Source organism: Prionailurus viverrinus, chromosome D1 (genome assembly GCF_022837055.1).
Source record: "Prionailurus viverrinus isolate Anna chromosome D1, UM_Priviv_1.0, whole genome shotgun sequence".
Lineage (NCBI taxonomy): Eukaryota > Metazoa > Chordata > Mammalia > Carnivora > Felidae > Prionailurus > Prionailurus viverrinus.
In genome coordinates this window covers 79,802,723-79,823,097 of record NC_062570.1, presented here as the reverse complement: position 1 = coordinate 79,823,097, position 20,375 = coordinate 79,802,723, and the positions used below count along the sequence as shown (strand labels likewise).

At 37.5% G+C, this 20,375-nt stretch overlaps 1 protein-coding gene across 1 annotated transcript in view; it reads right to left on the bottom strand.

Annotated features, from left to right (window-relative positions):
* LUZP2 (leucine zipper protein 2) overlaps positions 1–19,341 on the bottom strand; it is a 509,386-nt gene extending 490,045 nt beyond the window's left edge. Inside the window, exon 1 of the mRNA XM_047876647.1 lies at positions 19,100–19,341. Coding sequence (XP_047732603.1) covers positions 19,100–19,161 — 62 coding nt within the window. The 5' untranslated portion in view covers positions 19,162–19,341. The remainder of the gene's footprint in view (positions 1–19,099) is intronic.
* Between the last annotated feature and the right edge of the window lie 1,034 nt (positions 19,342–20,375).

Genomic DNA, 20,375 nt, shown 5'->3' with positions numbered 1-20,375 from the left:
ACCTTTTGTTTGGTACTAATGGGATTCATCCACTGATCTTCCAGGATACAACTTAGAGTTCAGAGTGAGGGCCGGGTCCAAATGCTGGCCCTGCAACTTGGTGTCACCGTAAGGGATAAAGAACAGAGAAGAGCCACAGACAAAACCATATGGGTCTTGTATTACATAGGTCCTGAGTATATTTTAAAAAATGTACATTTTTAATTTAATGAGGCAGTCATGAAGGAGCAGGATCTAAAAGTGGCTATTGATAAATTTTTATTTTCTTAATATCTGAAAGTACTTTAAGACATAGTTGTTGGCCCCCAAACAAGTCTCATCCATTACTTTGTTTTACTTGCTATACTGATCCTAAGAAATAAAACTTAACCAATGATTGCTACAGGATTACAACTAGCCATCTTATAACTCTATAAGACTGTTTTTCATGTGTAGGTTTTTTTATTCAGATATAGTCAAATCTTTTATGAATTCAAAAGCAGGCAAACATGCTTCATTTTGGTTATTTGGTTGTTTTGCTATTTGTCAGCCAATATAATTTTCATTCTCTTAAAAGAAGTTTGTGGTATTAGCTTGTCTCCAGAAATTGAAAGAAAATCATGTTTAAAAAAACATCACCATCTATTTTATTAAGATAATAAAGAAAACCAAAGCAGAGTAAAACTATGCCAGATAGGAGAAAGCATTAGCACCAGAAAGTAAAAGACCCATTTTGACAAGCCAAGTTATATTTTTTATATACAAACTAGTGTTAAACTTAGTGGCAAGTGTTAGAAGGGAACCAAGAATTCAAAGTCACTGAAGTTTTTTTTTTTAACCATTTACACTCATGTTACAGAACATTATAGATATCTGAAACAAAAGCCACCATAAATATTTGTTTATATTTTTTTTCAGGATGCTTTACAATGGTCAGGTGAGCTCAAGATTATGATAAAGTTCTCAATTTTTATGAAATACTGATGCTGGATTGCCAATAAAAACATGCATTTTTTCCCCTATGTCTTGAGTACACTATTAAACAGTTCCATCTCTTTTGGTAAGTTACTTGATTTCTAGAAGCCTAAATTTATAGATTCAGAAAAAGAAAGGGCTGGGTAGAAAGACCCACGGAGGTCTGAAATGTTATGATTCTAAGAAGGTTCTTAAGGTTTGTACTACTGATATATGGCCACCTCTCCTGTTTGCTTTCTCAGCTTGTGACTACCACCACGTCCTTCAGTGAGCCTATGGAGATATCTAGATCCTTGGTCTCTGCCTTTGTTTCCAGCACTGTCTTGGCTTCACTTCCCTCCCTACTCAGCCTAGTATCCAAGATCCATTATTTCAGTCACTGTGTTACCATAATCATGTCATCCCTATTCCAACTGGGCAAAACTGTACAGAGAAATTTCTTTAGCTTTTCTTCCTTAGGGAAGGATCTTTGCAAGGGTACAAATTTAAAAAAATGGCAGTTCCTGGTAACATAAAATCGAAACATAATTCCTTAAAAAATAATTGCATCATTTACTTAAAAATTAAAAAATTACCTAGATCGTATTATCGTTCCATCTGAGGGTGGAACACACATACAAAAAAGACAAAGTTTAAGAAAAAAAACACTGAAGCAAAGCATCTACTTCCAATTATTTAGATAGAGCATTTAAACACATATTTAAGTACTTGTGATATATAAACCACAGTATAAGGCCATAAAATACATGTGAACCTTGCCTTTAACTTGGTCACCTTCAGAAAACTGGTACTAAATGCAAGATGCAACCATTTGCTGATACTATTTTATTCTTGGTAATATATAGGAGTCACACAAAATAATTAATTAAAAATACCCCTCTTTAAGCTGCAACTATGTCCTACTTTGGTCTCCACCTCTTAGTTTATATCCCACTGATAGAAGCTTTTATCTATAAACTAAAACAATGACTCTCATTCAGGAAATTTGCCATTTTTAAAGTAATTTCTAATGGGAGACATCTAGCTTCTATTTCAATGTAATGAAAAGAGAAAACATTTGGGGGTAATGGGAAGCATTTACCTAGCAAAGAATTGGAAAAGCAGTTCAAAGGAAAGACAAAGCTAATGTGAATAGAGCTTCCATTATCCTTTTGTCACTTAGTACCAAAACCCTGATTTTTACCTGAACATACAGCCCAGGTAAAAAGACTGCAAATCCCAGCTTCCCTTTTAGTTGAATACAGCTATTCTATTAAATTCTCTTGGATCATGATGGCAAGGGCTTCAGGAGAACAGAGAGCTGGAAAGAGACAGGGTCCCTACTGACAGGGCCAACTTGGCCATTAGGCACAGTGGACCCAGTGCTGAGGATCCACAACATTCTTAGGGACCCACAAACATTTTAAAATTTATTTTAAAGTAAAAGCCTAAAGCGGACAGCTACATGCAAAAGAATGAAACTGAACCACTTTCTTATATCATACATAAAAATAAACTGAAAATGGATTAAACACCTAAAAGTGAGACCTGTAACCATAAAAATCTTAGAAGGGAGAACAGGCAGTCATTTCTCTGACATTGACTGTAACAACATTTTTCTAGATAATGTCTCCTGAGGCAAGGGGAATAAAAGCAAAAATAAACTATTGGGATTACATTGCAATAACATGCTGCACAGAAAAAGAATCAATAAAACTAAAAGACAACCTTTGTAATGGGAGAAGGTATTTGCAAAGGACATAGGTGATAAAGGGTTAGAATCCAAAATATATAAAGACCTTGTACAACTCAACACCAGGAAACCCCTAAAAACTATCATTAAAAATGAGAAGACACTGGGGTGCCTGGGTGGCTCAGTCGGTTAAGTGACCGACTTCAGCTCAGGTCATGATCTCACGGTTTGTGAGTTCAAGCCCAACGTTGGGAACTGTGCTGACAGCTCAGAGCCTGGAGCCTGCTTCAGATTCTGTGTCTCCCTTTCTCTCCCTGCCCCTCCTCCACTCATGCTCTGTCCCTGTCTCAGAAATAAATAAACATTAAAAAAAAATGAGAAGACATGAATAGACATTGCTCCAAAGAAGACATACCGATGACCAACAGACACATGAAAAGATGCTCAATATCACTCATCATCAGGGAAATGCAACTCTAAACCACAATGAGATATCACCTCACACCTTCCAGAGTGGCTAAAATAAAAAACTCAAGAGACAACAAGTTTTGGAGAGAATATGGAGAAAAAGGAACTCTGTTGCACTGTTGGTGGGAATGCAAACTGGTGAAGCCACTATGGAAAACGGTAAGGAGGTTCCTCAAAAAGTTAAAAATAGACGTATCCTATGATCCAGTCATCACACTACTGGGTACTTACCAAAAGAATATAAAAACATAATTTGAAAGGATATATGTATCTCTGTGTTTTTAGCAGCATTGTTTACAACAGCCAAATCATGGAAGAAGCCCAAGCATTCATCGACTGATGAACAGATAAAGAAGAAGTGGTAGACATATAAGGGATATTATTCAGCCATAAAAAAGAATGAAATCTTGCCATTTACAACAACATGGATTGAGCTAGAAAGTATAATTGTAAGCAAAATAAATCAGAGAAAGATAAATATATGATTTCACTCATATGTGGAATTTAAGACACAAAACAAATGAGCAAAGGAAAAGAAAGAGAGACAAACCAAGAAACAGACTCTTAACTATAGAGAACAAACTGATGGTTATGGGAAAGGAGGTGGATGGGGAGATGGGTGAAATAGGTGATAGGAATTAAAGAATACACTTACTGTGATGAATAGCACACTATATATACTCCAGTATACTGGAGTTGAAATAAAAAAAAAACTATAAAAAAATTAAAAATGAACTTTTAGATTTAAGTATATTAATATACTCATTTTTATAACAGTTACAAAACATACATATATATATACATATATATACACACACATAAATTACACACACACACACACACACACACACAAACATCTATATATACACATTTATACTTGGGGGAAGGAGTTGATGAAGATAAAAGTACCTCAGACCCATGCAAGGGATAATACAACCTGCTTGCTGATGATGGAGAATCAACCACCCTGTAATTTCCTACCTGTATGCATATCTTATGTAAGAGAAATAAATGTATGTTTTGTATAAGGCATTGTAATTTGCAGTTTTCTGATACATACCAAGAAACTGAATCTTAGCTCATTAAAGTGGTAAGGTTTACAGGGATGTACTCACATTGATTTATGAAAGATACACAGATAATAGGACCAAAACCATGTATTAAAAAAAATATATATATATATACACATATACATATACATATACATATATGTGTATATATATACACATATGTATATATATACATATACATATACACATATATATACATATACATATATATACATATACACACATACATATATATATCAAATACCACATATGTACCACCTTCTTTAATCCTACTAGGCTGGTCACCTTTGCTTCATCTTCCAAAAATGAAAACTGGGAGTATTCTTAGCTACCAGACTCTGTCCTTTCCCTTCCTAGCCAACAGGCATGTTATAGACTGTATGTCTGGGTTCTCCCAAAATTCATATACTGAAACCCTAACCCTTACTGAGATGGAATCAGGAGAGGTAATTAGTTTACAAGGGTAGAGCCCTCATGATGAGATTAGTGCCCTTATAAAAAGAAATGCCCACAAACCTATGGTCAACTAATCTTTGACAAAGCAGGAAAAGAACATCCAATGGAATAAAGACAGTCTCTTCAGCAAATGGTGTTGGGAAAACTAGACAGCGACATGCAGAATAATGAATCTGGACCACTTTCTTATACCATACATAAAAATAAACTCAAAATGGATGAAAGACCTAAACGTAGGATAGGAAGCCATCAAAATCCTAGAGGAGAGGTGCGCCTGGGTGGCTCAGTCGTTTGAGCATCCAACTTCAGCTCAGGTCATGATCTTACAGCTTGTGAGTTCGAGCCCTGTGTCAAGCTCTGTGCTGACAGCTCAGAGCCTGGAGCCTGCCTCAGATTTTGTGTCTCCCTCTCTGTCTCTGCTCCTCCCCTGCTTGTGCTTTGTCTCTCTCTCTCTCAAAATAAATAAACATTAAAAAAAAATCCTAGAGGAGAAAGCAGGCAAAAACCTCTTTGACCTCGGCCACAGCAACTTACTACTCACCTCAGCCACAGCAACTTACTACTCACACCTCCGAAAGCAAGGGAAACAAAAGCAAAAATGAACTCTTGGGACCTCATCAAGATAAAAAGCTTCTGTATAGTGGAGAAACACAATCTGCAAAACTAAAACGCAACCGACAGAATGGGAGAAGATATTTGCAAATGACCTATCAGTTAAAGGGTTAGTATCCAAAATCTATGAAGAACTTATCAAAGTCAGCACCAAATAAATAAATAAATAAATAAATAAATAAATAAAATAGTCCAGTGAAGAAATGGGCAAAAGACATGAATAGACACTTTTTCAAAGAAGACATTCAGATGGCTAACAGACACATGAAAAAATGCTCAACATCACTCATCATCAGGGAAATACAAATTAAAACCACAATGAGATACCACCTCACACCAGTTAGAATGGCTAAAATTAATAACTCAGGAAACAACAGATGTTGGTAAAGATGCAGAGAAAGAGGAACTCTCTTGCACTGTTGGTGGGAATGCAAACTGGTGCAGCCACTCTAGAAAACAGCATGGAGAGTCCTCAAAAAGTTAAAAATAGAACTACCCTATGACTCAGCAATTGCACTACTAGGTATATATTCAAGGGATACAGGTATGCTGTTTCAAAGAGGCACATGCACCCCAATGTTTATAGCAGTGCTATCAACAATAGCTAAAGTATGGAAAGAGCCCAAATGTCCATCGATGGATGAATGGTTAAAGATGATGTAGTATATGCCATTTGCAACAACATGGATGGAACTAGAGGGTACTTTGCAAAGCAAAGTCAGTCAGAGAAAGACAAATATCATATGACTTCACTCGTATGAGGAATTTAAGATATAAAACAGATGAACAGAAGGGAAGGGAAGAAAAAAGAATATAAAAACAGGGAGGGGGACAAAATGTAAGACTCTTAAATACAGAGGACTGAGGCTTGCTGTAGAGGCTGTGGGTGGGGGATGGGCTAAATGGGTAAAGGGCATTAAAGAAGACACTTGTTGGGATAAGCACTGGGTATTATACATAGCAGATGAATCACTGGAATCTACTCCTCAAAACATTATTGTACTACATGCTAATTAACTTGGATGTAAATTAAAAATAAATAAATGAATAAATAATTTTAGAATAATAAATAAATAAGAAGCACCACATGTGTCCTCTTGCCGTGCTCTCCATCCCGTAGGGATATAACCCATGTGACCAGAAAGCAGGTTCTCACCAGACGCTGGCTCTGCTGCTGCAAAAGTAGTACCAAAGCCACAGGTCTGGGCCTCTTACTGTCACTAGTAATGGTCTCCTCATTTTCATAAAAAGGGGTTGTTACTGGGGCGCCTGGGTGGCGCAGTCGGTTAAGCGTCCGACTTCAGCCAGGTCACGATCTCGCGGTCCGTGAGTTCGAGCCCCGCGTCGGGCTCTGGGCTGATGGCTCAGAGCCTGGAGCCTGTTTCCGATACTGTGTCTCCCTCTCTCTCTGCCCCTCCCCCGTTCATGCTCTGTCTCTCTCTGTCCCAAAAATAAATAAACGTTGAAAAAAAAAATTAAAAAAAAAAGGGGTTGTTACTAATCGCTACACAGGGTGATGTGAAAATGTATGAACATGTATGAAAGTTAAAATTTAAATAGTATAAATGTGTCAGGTAGACCTTCTTCACAGGATGCCTACTCCCCTTCAAGTCGATCCTTGAGAATCCTTTTAATAGGGCACTTGAATAAAAAGAGTATATAGGGGAAATGGGTACATTCTCCAACTTTCAGGTCTATTCTCAAGGAGAAAAGTGGATATATAGGAATTACTACAATGATGAATGGAACTAAGCTAACATCAGTGTGCTCCCAATTCCTATTTTTAAGAATATGTTTTCATAAAACTTTAAAATACCTATGTTTTATAATTAAAATTATATGTAATATGTACTATATTATAAAGCATGTTATACATATGCATATATACAGGTACATCCATACCTAGACTTATATATACATACATGTATCTGTTAATGATTTTGATATGAAATCAAGTCATTTTTTCAGGTATCAATTTTGAGATGTGTCAGTATATAAAGAGGTTGAATCTACAACAGAGATATGCTTGTGCTGTACTTTATACTTCACAGTGCCATCTTCTGACTACCCATGGAAGTGTAGTTCCAGTGAAACATCACACTTAAACTCGTAAGGAAAATCTGACTTATTATCAGGTCAGCCTTCAAGACAGACAACGTTCAAATGATGAGACTGTTGCTTTCTCACAGCTTTAAAACAAAAGGGGATACTATTTATGAGATGGGGATATTGTGAGGGTTTGCATACAAACAGGGCACTGAATCCTGTAGCTCAGGTATCCATGTGTATAACACAGTCCCCTTTTTGCGTTAGGTTCTCAACAGCATTGTTTCTGAGATACTTCCCAAAGCCAGACGCCACGAAATTTCAGGGTTAAAACTCTTTTTGTCTGAGAATCCAGACCTTAAAGCTTAAGCCTTTTAAATCACAGGTTCAAATTCCACTTCTACCTTTTAGTAACTTTAAAGGTATTAACTTCTCTAATCCTTAATGCTCTCATCTACCAAATACCTTCATGGAAGGTTAAGTATGGAAAAGCATTAAGTAAAGTTACCCTAGAGAACTGTGTAGCACAATTCTCACATGTAAACAACCTTTAACCACTGTTATAAATGTTAAAAATAAAATTATGAGTCTGAGAAGTTGAGACAGCTACCTGGGATCACACAGGTAGAAGGTGCTGCAATTAGGTCAGTCTGATTCCCACCAGCTCCATAGTGAAAATTCAAGTGCCATCTGGAGCCAGGCAATAGAACATTGTAGTTCAATGGTTTTGACTTTGGAAAACAACATCCACAAGCAAAGGCAACATCACACAAATATTATTATTTTCTTTCACGATGAAAGCAAAATACACCATACATTATTTTAGTTAGAACTTTAGTTGTGAGCTTTGGGGATACCTCAGAGCACGCTACATTTTTCTTTCCTTTTCTCACTATATAAATCAGAAGCCACACAGGAGAGGGATGCAAGCCGACACTGGCTCATTCCAGTGCTTTACATCACACGCTAGGAGGCGCTGTAGCATAGTAATTAAGAGCATGGGCTCTAGTGCTATTTGTCCTTTGAATTCAGAATCCACTTATGGGCTTATAACCTTGGGCAGGTAACCTAACCCCTAGGTGCCTTAGTTTCCACATATATAAACTGAAGGCAACATCAGGAACCACCTCACAAATTTATTATGAGGCTTAACTTGGTTTAAGGTTTTCTGTGATTATGAGCTATTACGTATTATACCATCTTTTGATTCCTTTGTTATTCCAGAACTGAAACTGTAGAGTGGAAAAGAACTGCCACAATATGGCTAGCATAGCTGTACATTCTGCTTAATCCAGAAATGTACATGTGTGTACATGTACATGTACATTTAATGTAGCATGTGTGTGTGTGGGGGGGGTTCAAAACCTTTTTTGTCAGGCTGAATATTACTTCTACTTCATCTGAAAAACTCTAATTTCCTGCACCAAGTAAAAAACAGTAAGGATTTGCACAGCCTTACATGTAGGTCCTGGTTTTCAGTGCATCTTTGTCATAGAACTTGAAAAGATCAACACAGGACGACAGGAGATACAGTTAAAGCTTCATTCTTTTCAGAGTTTCTAAGATTTTACCTCACTCTCCAGGACATTCTAAATAGAGTGTATTCCTTGTATCCATGTAATACAGTTTTATATCATTTAGTTTGACTATTTTCTCAGCTCTTTTCAGCCCTTTGCATTTTTTTTTAATGAGGCAGAGAACCATTTTCATGTAACTTGGCTGATACCAAGATATTCACTTATTTATATACATGTAGGGGTGCCTGGGTGGCTTAGATGGTTAAGTGTCAGACTTCAGCTCAGGTCATGTTCTCGCGGTTTGTGGCTTCGAGCCCCACATCGGGCTCTGTGCTAACAGCGCAGAGCCTGGAGCCTGCTTTGGATTCCGCGTCTCCCTCTCTCTCTGCCCCTCCCCCTGCTCACACTCTGTCTCTTTCTCTCAAAAATAAATCAGCATAAAAAAGTTTAAATTTATATCCATGTAAAAATAGGCAGGTTTTTTGTGTTTTGTTTTTTGGTTTTTGGCAAAGTATCACCATATTTCCATCACCCTGATTTCAGCTGCAATGCGCACACGGTGTTACTGCTGAAGATGGCAAGGTGTTCGAGACTCTATAGTTCTCAAATAGTGGAGCAGCGCTTTCCAAGCTCTCAAGTACATGGGAAGCATCTGAGGTCCAGGTTAAAACAAAAATTCCTTGGCCCCCTCCTCCTTTCCTTAGGGGATCTAATCTAGTATGTCTAGGCAGCGACCAGGAAGGTGCCTTTTTACAGGCATCCCAGGGTACTCTAATTTAGGTACACTAAGGGGTATACTTTGAGAAACACTGATCTGAAGACATGTTTTTATTATTATTTTAGAGACAGAGTACATGAACTTTGGGGAGTTAGAACTCCCCAGAACTTGGGGAGGATTAGAGGGGGTAAGAGAGAGAGCAAGAGCAAGAGAGAATCTTCAGGAGGCTCCACATTCAGCACTGAACCCAAGAGTGGAGCTCGATCCCACCAACCTGGAATGATGACCCAAGCAGAAATCAAGAGTCATATGTTCAACTGACTGAGCCACTAAGTTGCCTGAAGACATGTTTTCTACATGGAAATAGGAATGTTAGCTGGCAAACTTCTGTGTTTATTATAAAGGCTTCAATTTGGTCTTCAAACTAATGAATTTCTTGGGCTGATTTAAGAATTGATTTCTTAATATCAGATCATTTGTATCTTTTAATTTTTAATATATTCTAATTGAGGTATATCGGGTACATGACATATAAGTTTCAGGTGTAATTTTAAGAATATTTTTATTGTAGCCTGTCCTACTTCATGAAAACAGTTATTTGTCAAAATGGTTTAGTTTGGCATTCTTATTTGCATATCACATATTATTTTTCTTCATTGTGTATTTATACAGAAATTGAATTCTATGGCAGTGCTATAAATTCATTCATAAAGCAATTCTCAGAATGAAGGGGTTAGAATCTAACCACTTTCTAGTTGGGAGAATGTAGGTTAATCATTTAATGTGTCTAAAACTCAGCCTCCCTCCTGATAAAGGTATATAAGTAAAATCAGTTGCAAGGAAGGGTTAAGTAACAAAGTAAGCACCTAGAACACTGCCAGGGAATTAATTAGTTATTGGCTGAAACTATAACTTACATGTTGTATAAAATTACCAATTGAAATAAAGACACATACTACTACAAAAAGGATTTGATGCTTTTCAATATTTTTCTAAATTGTAGTGTCAGAAAAAGTATGCCCCCATTTTCATATGAACTTATCTGTAGAATGAGCTCACATTTCACTTTGTGGCATCTGAAGGGAAAAGCTACATGCTCTCAACAATATAAAGCTTCCTCAACCATATTTGCTTCTTGCCAACACGTCACTTCAATTTCTCATGCATTGTCTTGTTTCTTTTACAATTCAGAATCTTTTTTTTTGCCCCCTTCCCTGCCCAATGTTAATGGCTTAGTTTACTGCAAAGACAACCAATGAATGACTGTAAGCATTAGAGAAGAGCATTGAAAAAACAGTAACAAACAAACAAAAACAATGAAAACAGGAAGGCTTACATGATAGAGGACTTTCTTGTTCACTCCTACCATCTTTGTCCACGCATACCACATTCAGTCTTAGTATGCTAAGTTTCTTGTTTCCCTTTTCCATTCCAGCCCCTTCACCATTCCGCAGAGGTCAGGAGCAACCTTACCCCATGTGAGAACACTGAATTATTAGAATCCAGAGCCCTCAATTTGTCAAAAAGGCTTGTTGCTGTTATGTTATCCTAGTTTAAGATAGATCTCTTTGGTTCCATCATCCTCAGGTAAACTTGAAACATGAACTTCCTTTAAAGGCATTAATATATTATGGTAATATAATTTAATAACTATATTTAATGTTTAACTATTAGCAACATAATTTGGAGCTTTCAGACCCCAAATAGAACCTAGGACAGGTCATACTGGTTTCCCTTATTTTTTTCTTGAGGATGTTACAGGTGTTTAAATCAGTGTTGCTAACTGAGATTGGTTATAGGACAATCCAGAATTGGCTTTTACTTTGGTCTCAAATCATCCTCATGAACTCCTAAGGAAAATAAAGTTTCCATCCAGTTTTATCATCTGTGATAAGGGAAGATGGGGTTGAACTCTAAAATCTCTTCACCAATACCTCTGTCTTGCACACACCAGCATCAGGTGTGTATTTATTAGGGACCGCTCTTTCTGAAATGAAAGTACACTCTGGTAGGGTAAAATTGCTCTAATCCCCTTCAGTCAGATAAGACTGAAAATACATTGAATTTCTCTGTTCTAGACACTATTCTTTATACACATTATCTTATTAAATACTCTTAAATCAGAGGAGCATTATTATCACCTTTTTTACTGATAGGAAAATGTGGCTAAGAGTTGTTAATTGACATTAAGTCAAGTAGCTAGTGGGGCTATTCCAAAGTCTGAGTTCACATTCTTTGGATTTAACCCATGTGACAGGGCAAATAATTCTTGTAAACCTTGCTCACTAAGTGCTTCTGCTCAGAGTATTTTGAATATTAGTTGGAAGGACAGGAAATTAGAAACCCTAATAATCCTCTGGAGAATAGGCTGGAGGAAGTCACATCTTCTATAAGGATAGGAGATGAAGGCTGATCCAGAATCTGCAATAGCTCCTAGCAATACCTTAGCTCAGATGCAAGGACAATTTTGGAGGGCAGCAAGTCATTGCATGTTTTTGTTCCATTTTTCCCCCAAGGATTAATCACTGGGCTCAATTCCTCCCTGCCTACCCACAGCAAAATCTTAGGAAATAAATGTTTTTCATGTTTTGGCTATACAAATCAATTCATTTAAGGAATTTATTTTGAATTTTGATAAAATAATTAAATGTTGGTTGCTTGAGGTGTCCAATATAAAATCAACACGCTAAATTGTACTCTCTATCGATACTAATAGCTAACATGTCTTAGGATCTCTTAAAGACTACGGAACACAGCTATACAGCTATACGCACTGAAATAGCACTTAAGTACATTTTCTTTAATCCTAAATGCCCTAAATGACAGACAGTATTATTCTCCATTTTATAGATGAGAAATTAAAGTCTGAATGGTTAAGAAACCTATCCAAAGACAAATATGTATGTCTGACCCTAAAAATGCTATATAAGTTGCTCACTGGCTATGATGAAAATGTAGAGACAGGTAACACCAGATGGAGTGTTAAAGCTCACCATAAATTTCCATGCGAACATATCTGGGAACTATTCATTGTAGGATAGTTGAGTATGTTTCCCATTGAACAATACCACAGAGTAACAGCATAGGTTTGATAGGTAAGGAATATAAAAGCAAATGCCTAGCTAGGAACTATGTTTATTGGAACTAGATTCAATGAAAAGATCCCAAAGACATCAACAATATCACCTTCACAATAGAACGGAAAAATCAACAGGAACTATTAGAGGTGTATTGCCTGAGAAGTAAACTGTGTACCAAGGTGAGAACTCATTAATGACTACTCTGGGTTTTGAAAATGACCTGGATCTCTTTTTAAGCCATCTCACTCTTCCAAAAACAACTGAATATAGGCAAACAAACAACTCCCCATTGCTGTAATTTCCTTTGACTAAAGCCTGTTGTTCCACCATGAGTATACGTGCGCAGAGAATTTGTTTTAGAGTAACTTCACAATAACTACAATAGTTCTAGATAATATTGTAGGGACCAACTATACAAATATAGCTTGATTACTGGGTATTGGGGTAAATGTTGGATCCTTGTTCTGGTTTCCTTCTGCAGCCTTAGAGGAGTCTGTCACTTTGGACCTCAGTTTTCTCATCTCTAAAGTGAAGGGCTTTAGAATAGAACACAACCTTATATTCACAGTATGTTTCCCAATAACAAACTCTTTAAAGTACACTCAAAGAGATTAAAACACTCGAAAGCAACACCAAACAAGTCAGACATAATTGCAATGCAATCACTACCTATGGTATAATGACGCCTCCCAGTGTTTATGAAAGCATTCTCAGAGCACACTGTTTACTTGGTTGACCTTCAGATTGCATCTGAATGTGATAGTTTAGATTTTTTGCTTCCTATAATTATGAAGCAAAGTTCGTAGACATCCCAGTAAACGTGTGTCCTTTCTTTGATGCAGATTTAACAATAATCTATGCCTTATTATCTCCCCACAGCAGCAAATCATACCCTTTTCCAGGATTCACTAGATTAATAGACATCACACATTCACAAACACACAATAATCTATGGCAAAAAAAAAATTTTTTTCATTTAGTGGTCAGAATTTCTTGGCAAAACTATGAAAACGTTATGATGAAATATGTGCAAACTAGTTGAAACTAGATGGTCTCTAAAGTCATTTTCAAAAAGCTTAGGGAATAACTCATGTGATGACTCTTAAGACATAGTTGTGTTTCTTCTGTATCACTGGTTTTCAAATTGTTCTCAGTAGAAAAAAATCTGTTATATATTTAGAAAAATTAAGAGAAGAAACTGTATTTCATAGATTGTCAGCAGATTATGAAATCAATTGAAAAGTAGAAAATAAAGTTGTTTAACCTTTTACATCAATCCTTCTTATGTAGTTTCAAAGCGTCTTTTTATTGATGCTCATGGCTTTGATTTGATATGATGGATGTGCTATATATACAACTAAATTTTAAACAGATATACAAGTAGCTAAATATGTACTTTTGTGCTAAAACATATTCTGTACGATAAATTATAAACTATAGTTTTTCATGGGGTTTGCCAAAGTGCGCTGCACCATCCAGGCACTTTGCCACCAAAACACTTTTGAAAGAAGCAGCCTAGTAACGAGGTAATCCTCATTACTTCTGCTACTGCTTCTCTCTTCTTTGCCAATATTTTCCTACTTTTAAATGAGGACTGTGACTCTTGTTCATATTCTGCCATTCAATTGACTTGTATCCAAGTTTTCATTTATTTTGATATGTCCTGATCAATCATAGATACAAAAAGTTTGTGAAAATAATTAAAACATAGTATTACCTACACAGCCTAGTCCCTGTTGATCACTTACTCTGTTCTAAGAAATATTGGCCAATTTTTCTAAATAAACTCATTCAGTCCTTACTGCTCAGGTAGTTTCTATAAGTAGTCCTATTTTCTACATGAGATAACTAGATAGAGAGGTAAGAAATTCACCTAACATCACACAGTTAGCAAGTGCTGCAGGATACTCAAGTTTTAAAATTAAAATATATTACTTCCCTCACTGTCTTCAAAGTGGAAGTTACTTCTGATACTCCTCCACTATCATTATTCACTCTCTTCTCTATTTGTATCTAGAACTTCAAAATGCTTGTTGTTATTTATCCAATTTGGTCTTACCCGTAACAATTTCTGTGCATGACTGGGTTAGGAGGACACGCATCTGGAACTAAATATCTTATTGTCCTGATGCCATATGCAATGACTGGCACACTGCAGACACACTTTTAATGTGTGATAATGAAAACATCAAAGACATCTGAAGGTTATGAAGCTCAAATGGACTTGTTTGCTTTTCCAGAGAAGAAAACTCAGTATTAAATATGTTGAATCAGGTTAAATGATTTAGCCCTATTCATTAAAGGGATTTCCTATAGAAGTCAGTCAAAACAGGCTTGTGAGCACCCATACCACACACTTGAGAAAACACAGTATTGTTAGCACATACCCCTCAGTGGTTTCAATGATTTTTGCTTCCTGGTAGGTAGGTCATATTCCTTCTTTTGAATCACATGGAGTTTGGTCTGGGACAATTGTGGTCATATCATAAATGTTGGAGGGGTCACTTATTAGTCATGAGGGAAATAAATTTAATCCATAAAGAAATCCCCTAATAAGTAATTTTAAAAATTGCTATTGGAAATAGGCAACTAGGGTCCAGAATTAAAATCTGAAAAGTCAGAAACATTTGCTTATTAATACTGTCTTAGCCTAGAAAAGACCTGTCTCCAATTCGATTACACAGAAGTGTGTAATTCTTATCACAAAGGAATGTACGTAGGGTCATATAAAGGTATGTGTGGCAAGACTCACTCTGTGTAGGCCTTGGGAGAATAAACCCACATTATCTCATATCAACTTGGGGGAGGTTCAAGGAAGACTGCAAAAATTTATTTGCTTAAGTTGTTTGTTGTTTTTTTTTTTTTAAGCTGCTTATTGTGTTTTAATTGTGATTCTAAGTCTTTGTCCTATACATCAACTTGATTCTGAGGTTAGATTTAGGTACAGAGCAAATGAGAGCCTGGAGCATCTTCAATATACAGTATCATCTAAAAATAGATTCCAGAGTAAACATGTGGTGTGACTGCTGATCAGAGGGCCCAGGAGAGACCTCTAAGGTGATTCCTATTGTGAGGACTATAAGCGACCATCTGCTTAAAGTTCTTGCTTGATGGAAAACCACCAGAAGTCAGTAGACCTTCACTTCTCCCCTGCCATGTTTCTCTCCCCATTAAGTCATTTAAAACTCAATAAACCAAAGGCATCAAGAGTAGAATCACAGCATAAAGGAACAGAGGTTCAGCAGACTAAAGCACAAGCCTTCCCCAGCACTCCATGGGTCCCTTTTCACCAAGAACTTCTAAAGATTTTTTTCACCCTACTCTTCAATACCTATACTACCTCTTTCTGAAGTGAATTGCTGGATGCCTTGGAATAGCAATTTAATACTTCTACAGAATGAAGCTATTTAAAAAGTACAGTCATTCTACTCTAAAGCTATTAAACCAATATATGTTTGCTTTCTTTGACCACATTTATTTGTGCACAGGTTAAATGGGTTTCTGCATTAGCTTCATTATTCATAACATTAACTTGCTGTTTTGAATTTACATGAACTTTATAAACAGGAGAGACAATGTACAGAAAATTAAATGGCTCTTTTTAACTCTATGGGGCTTACCAGTGAAATAGAGGACAATTCTTGGTTGTTGTTCATGGCGAACATTTAACTTTTTTTCAGGACAAATAAAGTAACTCACTTTACTTGAGGGGCATCAGTGTTGTTCACTATGGTGAAAATTATGGCATTTTGAGGCTTTAGCATCTAAAGTTGTTATAAAGATGTAAAGATGAAGAGCAAACAAAAACAGCTATCCAAAAATTCCTATTTAAAAGGTGAAATCGTTTTAGGGTTTTCATCCTTGTGGAGAGAAACTATTATATAATAATGATCTTTCCCTACTTGCAGCATGTGTTTTGCTGAACACATCCCTTTACTATAAAACAACTGAACTTTAGGCCTCTTGGAAATATAATAGTATGGTATTTAAGAGCTTTGCCCAGAGAAAGAGATGTTGAAACAAATACATAGGTTTCTTTTGCATGAAGAGCCACAGATCCACATTCGTCACACTTTGAAAAGATTTGACAATAAAAGTGATAACATCCAAAGGCTATATAAGAATATCTAGCAACTGCCATCCTGTGCTAATGCTTTCAACATAACCTAAGCATGTGAAATGCCACTTGCTTCACATACAAGACCACTGACTAAGAAACTAACAAGTCTTTGGCTAGAAAGCCCATTGCCCCAGGTGCTCATGGCTGAGCTACAATTTTTCTCAGCAGGACAATAAACTCACCTCCACTAATGCAACTGTTCTTACAAACCTGTTTAGTTTAGGTTCTAACCTGCACGTTAACCATTGCCTACAAGAACCCTTAAATATTACAGAGAATGGCCTTGTGATAGAAACCACTAAAACATAATCTCTTCTTGCAAAATGACATATTGATAGTACCATATTCACTGTCAAATCTGCTGTCACAAAGTAATCTGAATATCCAATAAAATAAATTTCTACACAACAATCACAACAAGACAGGCCACTGGTTATCAAAAGTTTCACTTTTTTTAAGCCCAGCTTGCTCTTTCTGTTGAGTTTGCAGGAAGGAAAATTTAAAGACCTGACATAGGTTTTACACAAAAAACACTGCAGAAGTTTCATATCTAAAATAAACTAGGAATGACTAATTTTAATTTCTGTTGTAATAAATGTTGATTATTTTAAAATTTTATTCTAATAAAAATTAACCATTCCATCAAAAGAAAGATAATGGCTCTTTGCATTATGTAACCAACACTAAAACTTCAGAAGCTAGAGACTATACAGCTTCCTGACTCACTTAAATTATGGCATCCTTAAAAAGCAAATGTACTTTTGGAACACTAGGGGTTTTCAATGTCTTTAAAAATCATTGTGGGCAGGGTTTCTATTGTTTAAATATTTATTATTTTATGCATATGATGACAGGCATCTAGTTGAGTGTCCAACTTTGAGAATTTCCCTTTTCTAGAAATTACAATTATTAAACTACAACACAAGAGTTCAGTGTAAGTGGCAAGACGCTTAAAAAAAATAACTGATGTACAATTTGCACTGAGTCATTTAAAGCTAACCACAAATATTAAAATGGGTTCTGTAATTGGAGCAAGTTACTGTAATTCTGGGAAGCAAAGTGATTTTAAAACCATCTGCATGTTGTGTACTGAAGTGACAAACAACCTTTAGAGAAAAGAAAAAAAAAAAAATATATATATATATATATACACACACCTCATATTCTGTTTTATTGTGGGAAAGTCACCTGGCTTTGTCTGCAAGGAAAGACTAAGTTCATCAGTGATTAAGGCTAAATCAAACAGTCTTCATTCTAAAAGGAAAGTCTGGTTACAAGAACCTGAAAGAGGATGTGTAAATTAGAAATGGAATCCAGAATTTTACTGCCTCATTTTTATAGATAATGAGTTTTTTTTCATTCTTAATTTCAGAATTTGATATTACCCTGTTTCCCTTCATTTTCCATCAGATGAACAATCAGATAATGTTTCCATTCACATAGATTTGAAACGAAGCTCTTGCTGTGAGGGTTATTTTATTTTCTAGTAGCCAAGGGAAAGAGGTTGCTGCCAATATGATGTTAAGAGCATACAGAATAAAGGCTCAGTCCCGGGCAATGAAACAGACCACCTTTGTGCTTCTCTTGAGGAAGAAGAATGCAAGCCCATCACCAACTTTGGGACTTGATCAACAGTGGGGAGTCACAAAACTCTTTTCAACCATTGCATTTTAAACCTCCACTAAAAATAGCTTCTCTGTGCTGGGGCTTAAAGTCCCATCAGTGCCCAGTGATGAAGTACAGTACTTAATTGTTTCTGACTAGGGTCTCTGCATCAGCACACTGAGAGTGCCTTCTAACTTTTAATCGCCTTGTGTGTTCTCTAATTAGACCTGTTCATAGGACAGCCACATGAAAATGCCTACCACTAAGCTTCCTCAAGACCTTAAAACAGGCCATTTCATGAGTCCAGGAACTTTTGTACAAGGTTTACTATCTTCCAGGATTATTCTCCTACCTTAAAATCAGACACACTTGAAGGAGGTAAGTACGCTCTGTGGCTATTAAGTCAGCTCTAATATAAATACACTGCCTGGTGACAATTTCCTCCTTGTCTCTCCATTTCCTTAATTTTGGTATTACTGCCTGTTATCTGTTTGCTCCTACTAGGGCTGGAGGGAAACATATTTTCTTTGAAAGGGAAAGCTCTTGGTTCCCTTGCCGGTAAGAACACAGACTTTCTCTAAGGACTAGGATAACTAGAAAAGGGCTCTATTCTCCGGGAAGGATCTGAGAGCCCGAACCACAGAGATATCCTTTAACTTAGGTGGGAGATGCAAAGAGCTGAAGTGCCTGTCCTTGGCCCTGACAGGTGACCTGCGGTAGGACCAACTTACCCCTACCCACAGCGCCCGTTGGCTCAGGTCACTCACGCTCCTGGACTCACCTGGTGCTGAGGACCAGCGCCGGCAGGAGAGGCAGCAAGTAGTGCGCTGGGCTGAATTTCATGCTGTCGCCTGCCGGGGTCCTCCTTCCCTCGCTGCCTTTGCTCTCCCTCCTCCTCCGGGTCCTGTCGCTCCTCGGTGCCCGGCTCTGTCCCCGGCAGCGCTGAGCCCTCTCCAGCAGCGGATGGGAGGAAACGGACAAACGGACGGACGGACGCCTCGTGAAGGAAGGCACTGAGAGAGCGGGGAGTATCTTCGGCAGTGATGTCACCAGCGAGGCGAGCCCTGCCCGGGATTGTTCCGCACGCGGCTGCTCCCGAGCCTGGAGGGCGCGTTGTCACTCGCGCTGGAGGCGGCGCGGGGAGAGGGAGGGGTTCCCAGCGATGGCCCGGCGCTCGGGTCTACGGGCTGCGCTCCCCGCTCCCCGGACTGCACACCCTTCTGGGGTTGACCATTTATTCCCCTTCCCCTGAGGACGGGGAAAGGGAGGGAGGGGAAGGGCGGAGTAGGGGTGGGGGTCGAGGAGAGAAATCTAACCTTCCAGTAATTGAACCTGAGTACTCAGCAGGATGTGAGACAGAATTCACTGGGAGAGACCATCACGCTCAGACTCGCAAGCAGGTGTCCCTCACCTGATTACACAGTGTTTGGAAAAACGTCGCTCTGAAGAGTGTTTAAAATATTCTAATTAGAATTGCATAATGATTAGCCTGATGCAGACTGAAGAGAAGCAGAAGTGAGCAGTGTCCAGAAACGCACCCTGAGCCCATAATGCCACTGCCAGCTTCTTTGGCCGCAAACGTGGATATAAATATAAAGAGGTTTCGGGACAGTTAGGACATCTGCTGCTTCTGGTTTTGAAGATTTCTGACCTTCCTCCAATTTCAATCTGTCCCCTTGTACCAGCAGCTGACAGTGGGGTTGGAGTTGGTGGCCCAAATTCACTCACCTGAAGGGGTCCTTTCCTTCAGGTGAGGACACATAACTAATATTCATCAAAATGCTAACAGTAATTAACTCAAAGTGGCGGTATCAGAAGACAGAAGACTCTGTCATTTTTTTAATATATTTTTCATATTTTCTATAATAAACATCTGATATTAAGCTTTATTTTGGAAAATGAGAAAAATTTTAGAAACTAATACGAAATAATATTTCTGTAAAAGCAATTCTGAAAAAAAAAACAGCCAACTTCAACTGAGATGCTCACTCTAGGGTCCTTAAAACATGGTTTATTTTTGATATTCCAACAGTATTTCTTGGTTGAATGTTTATAAG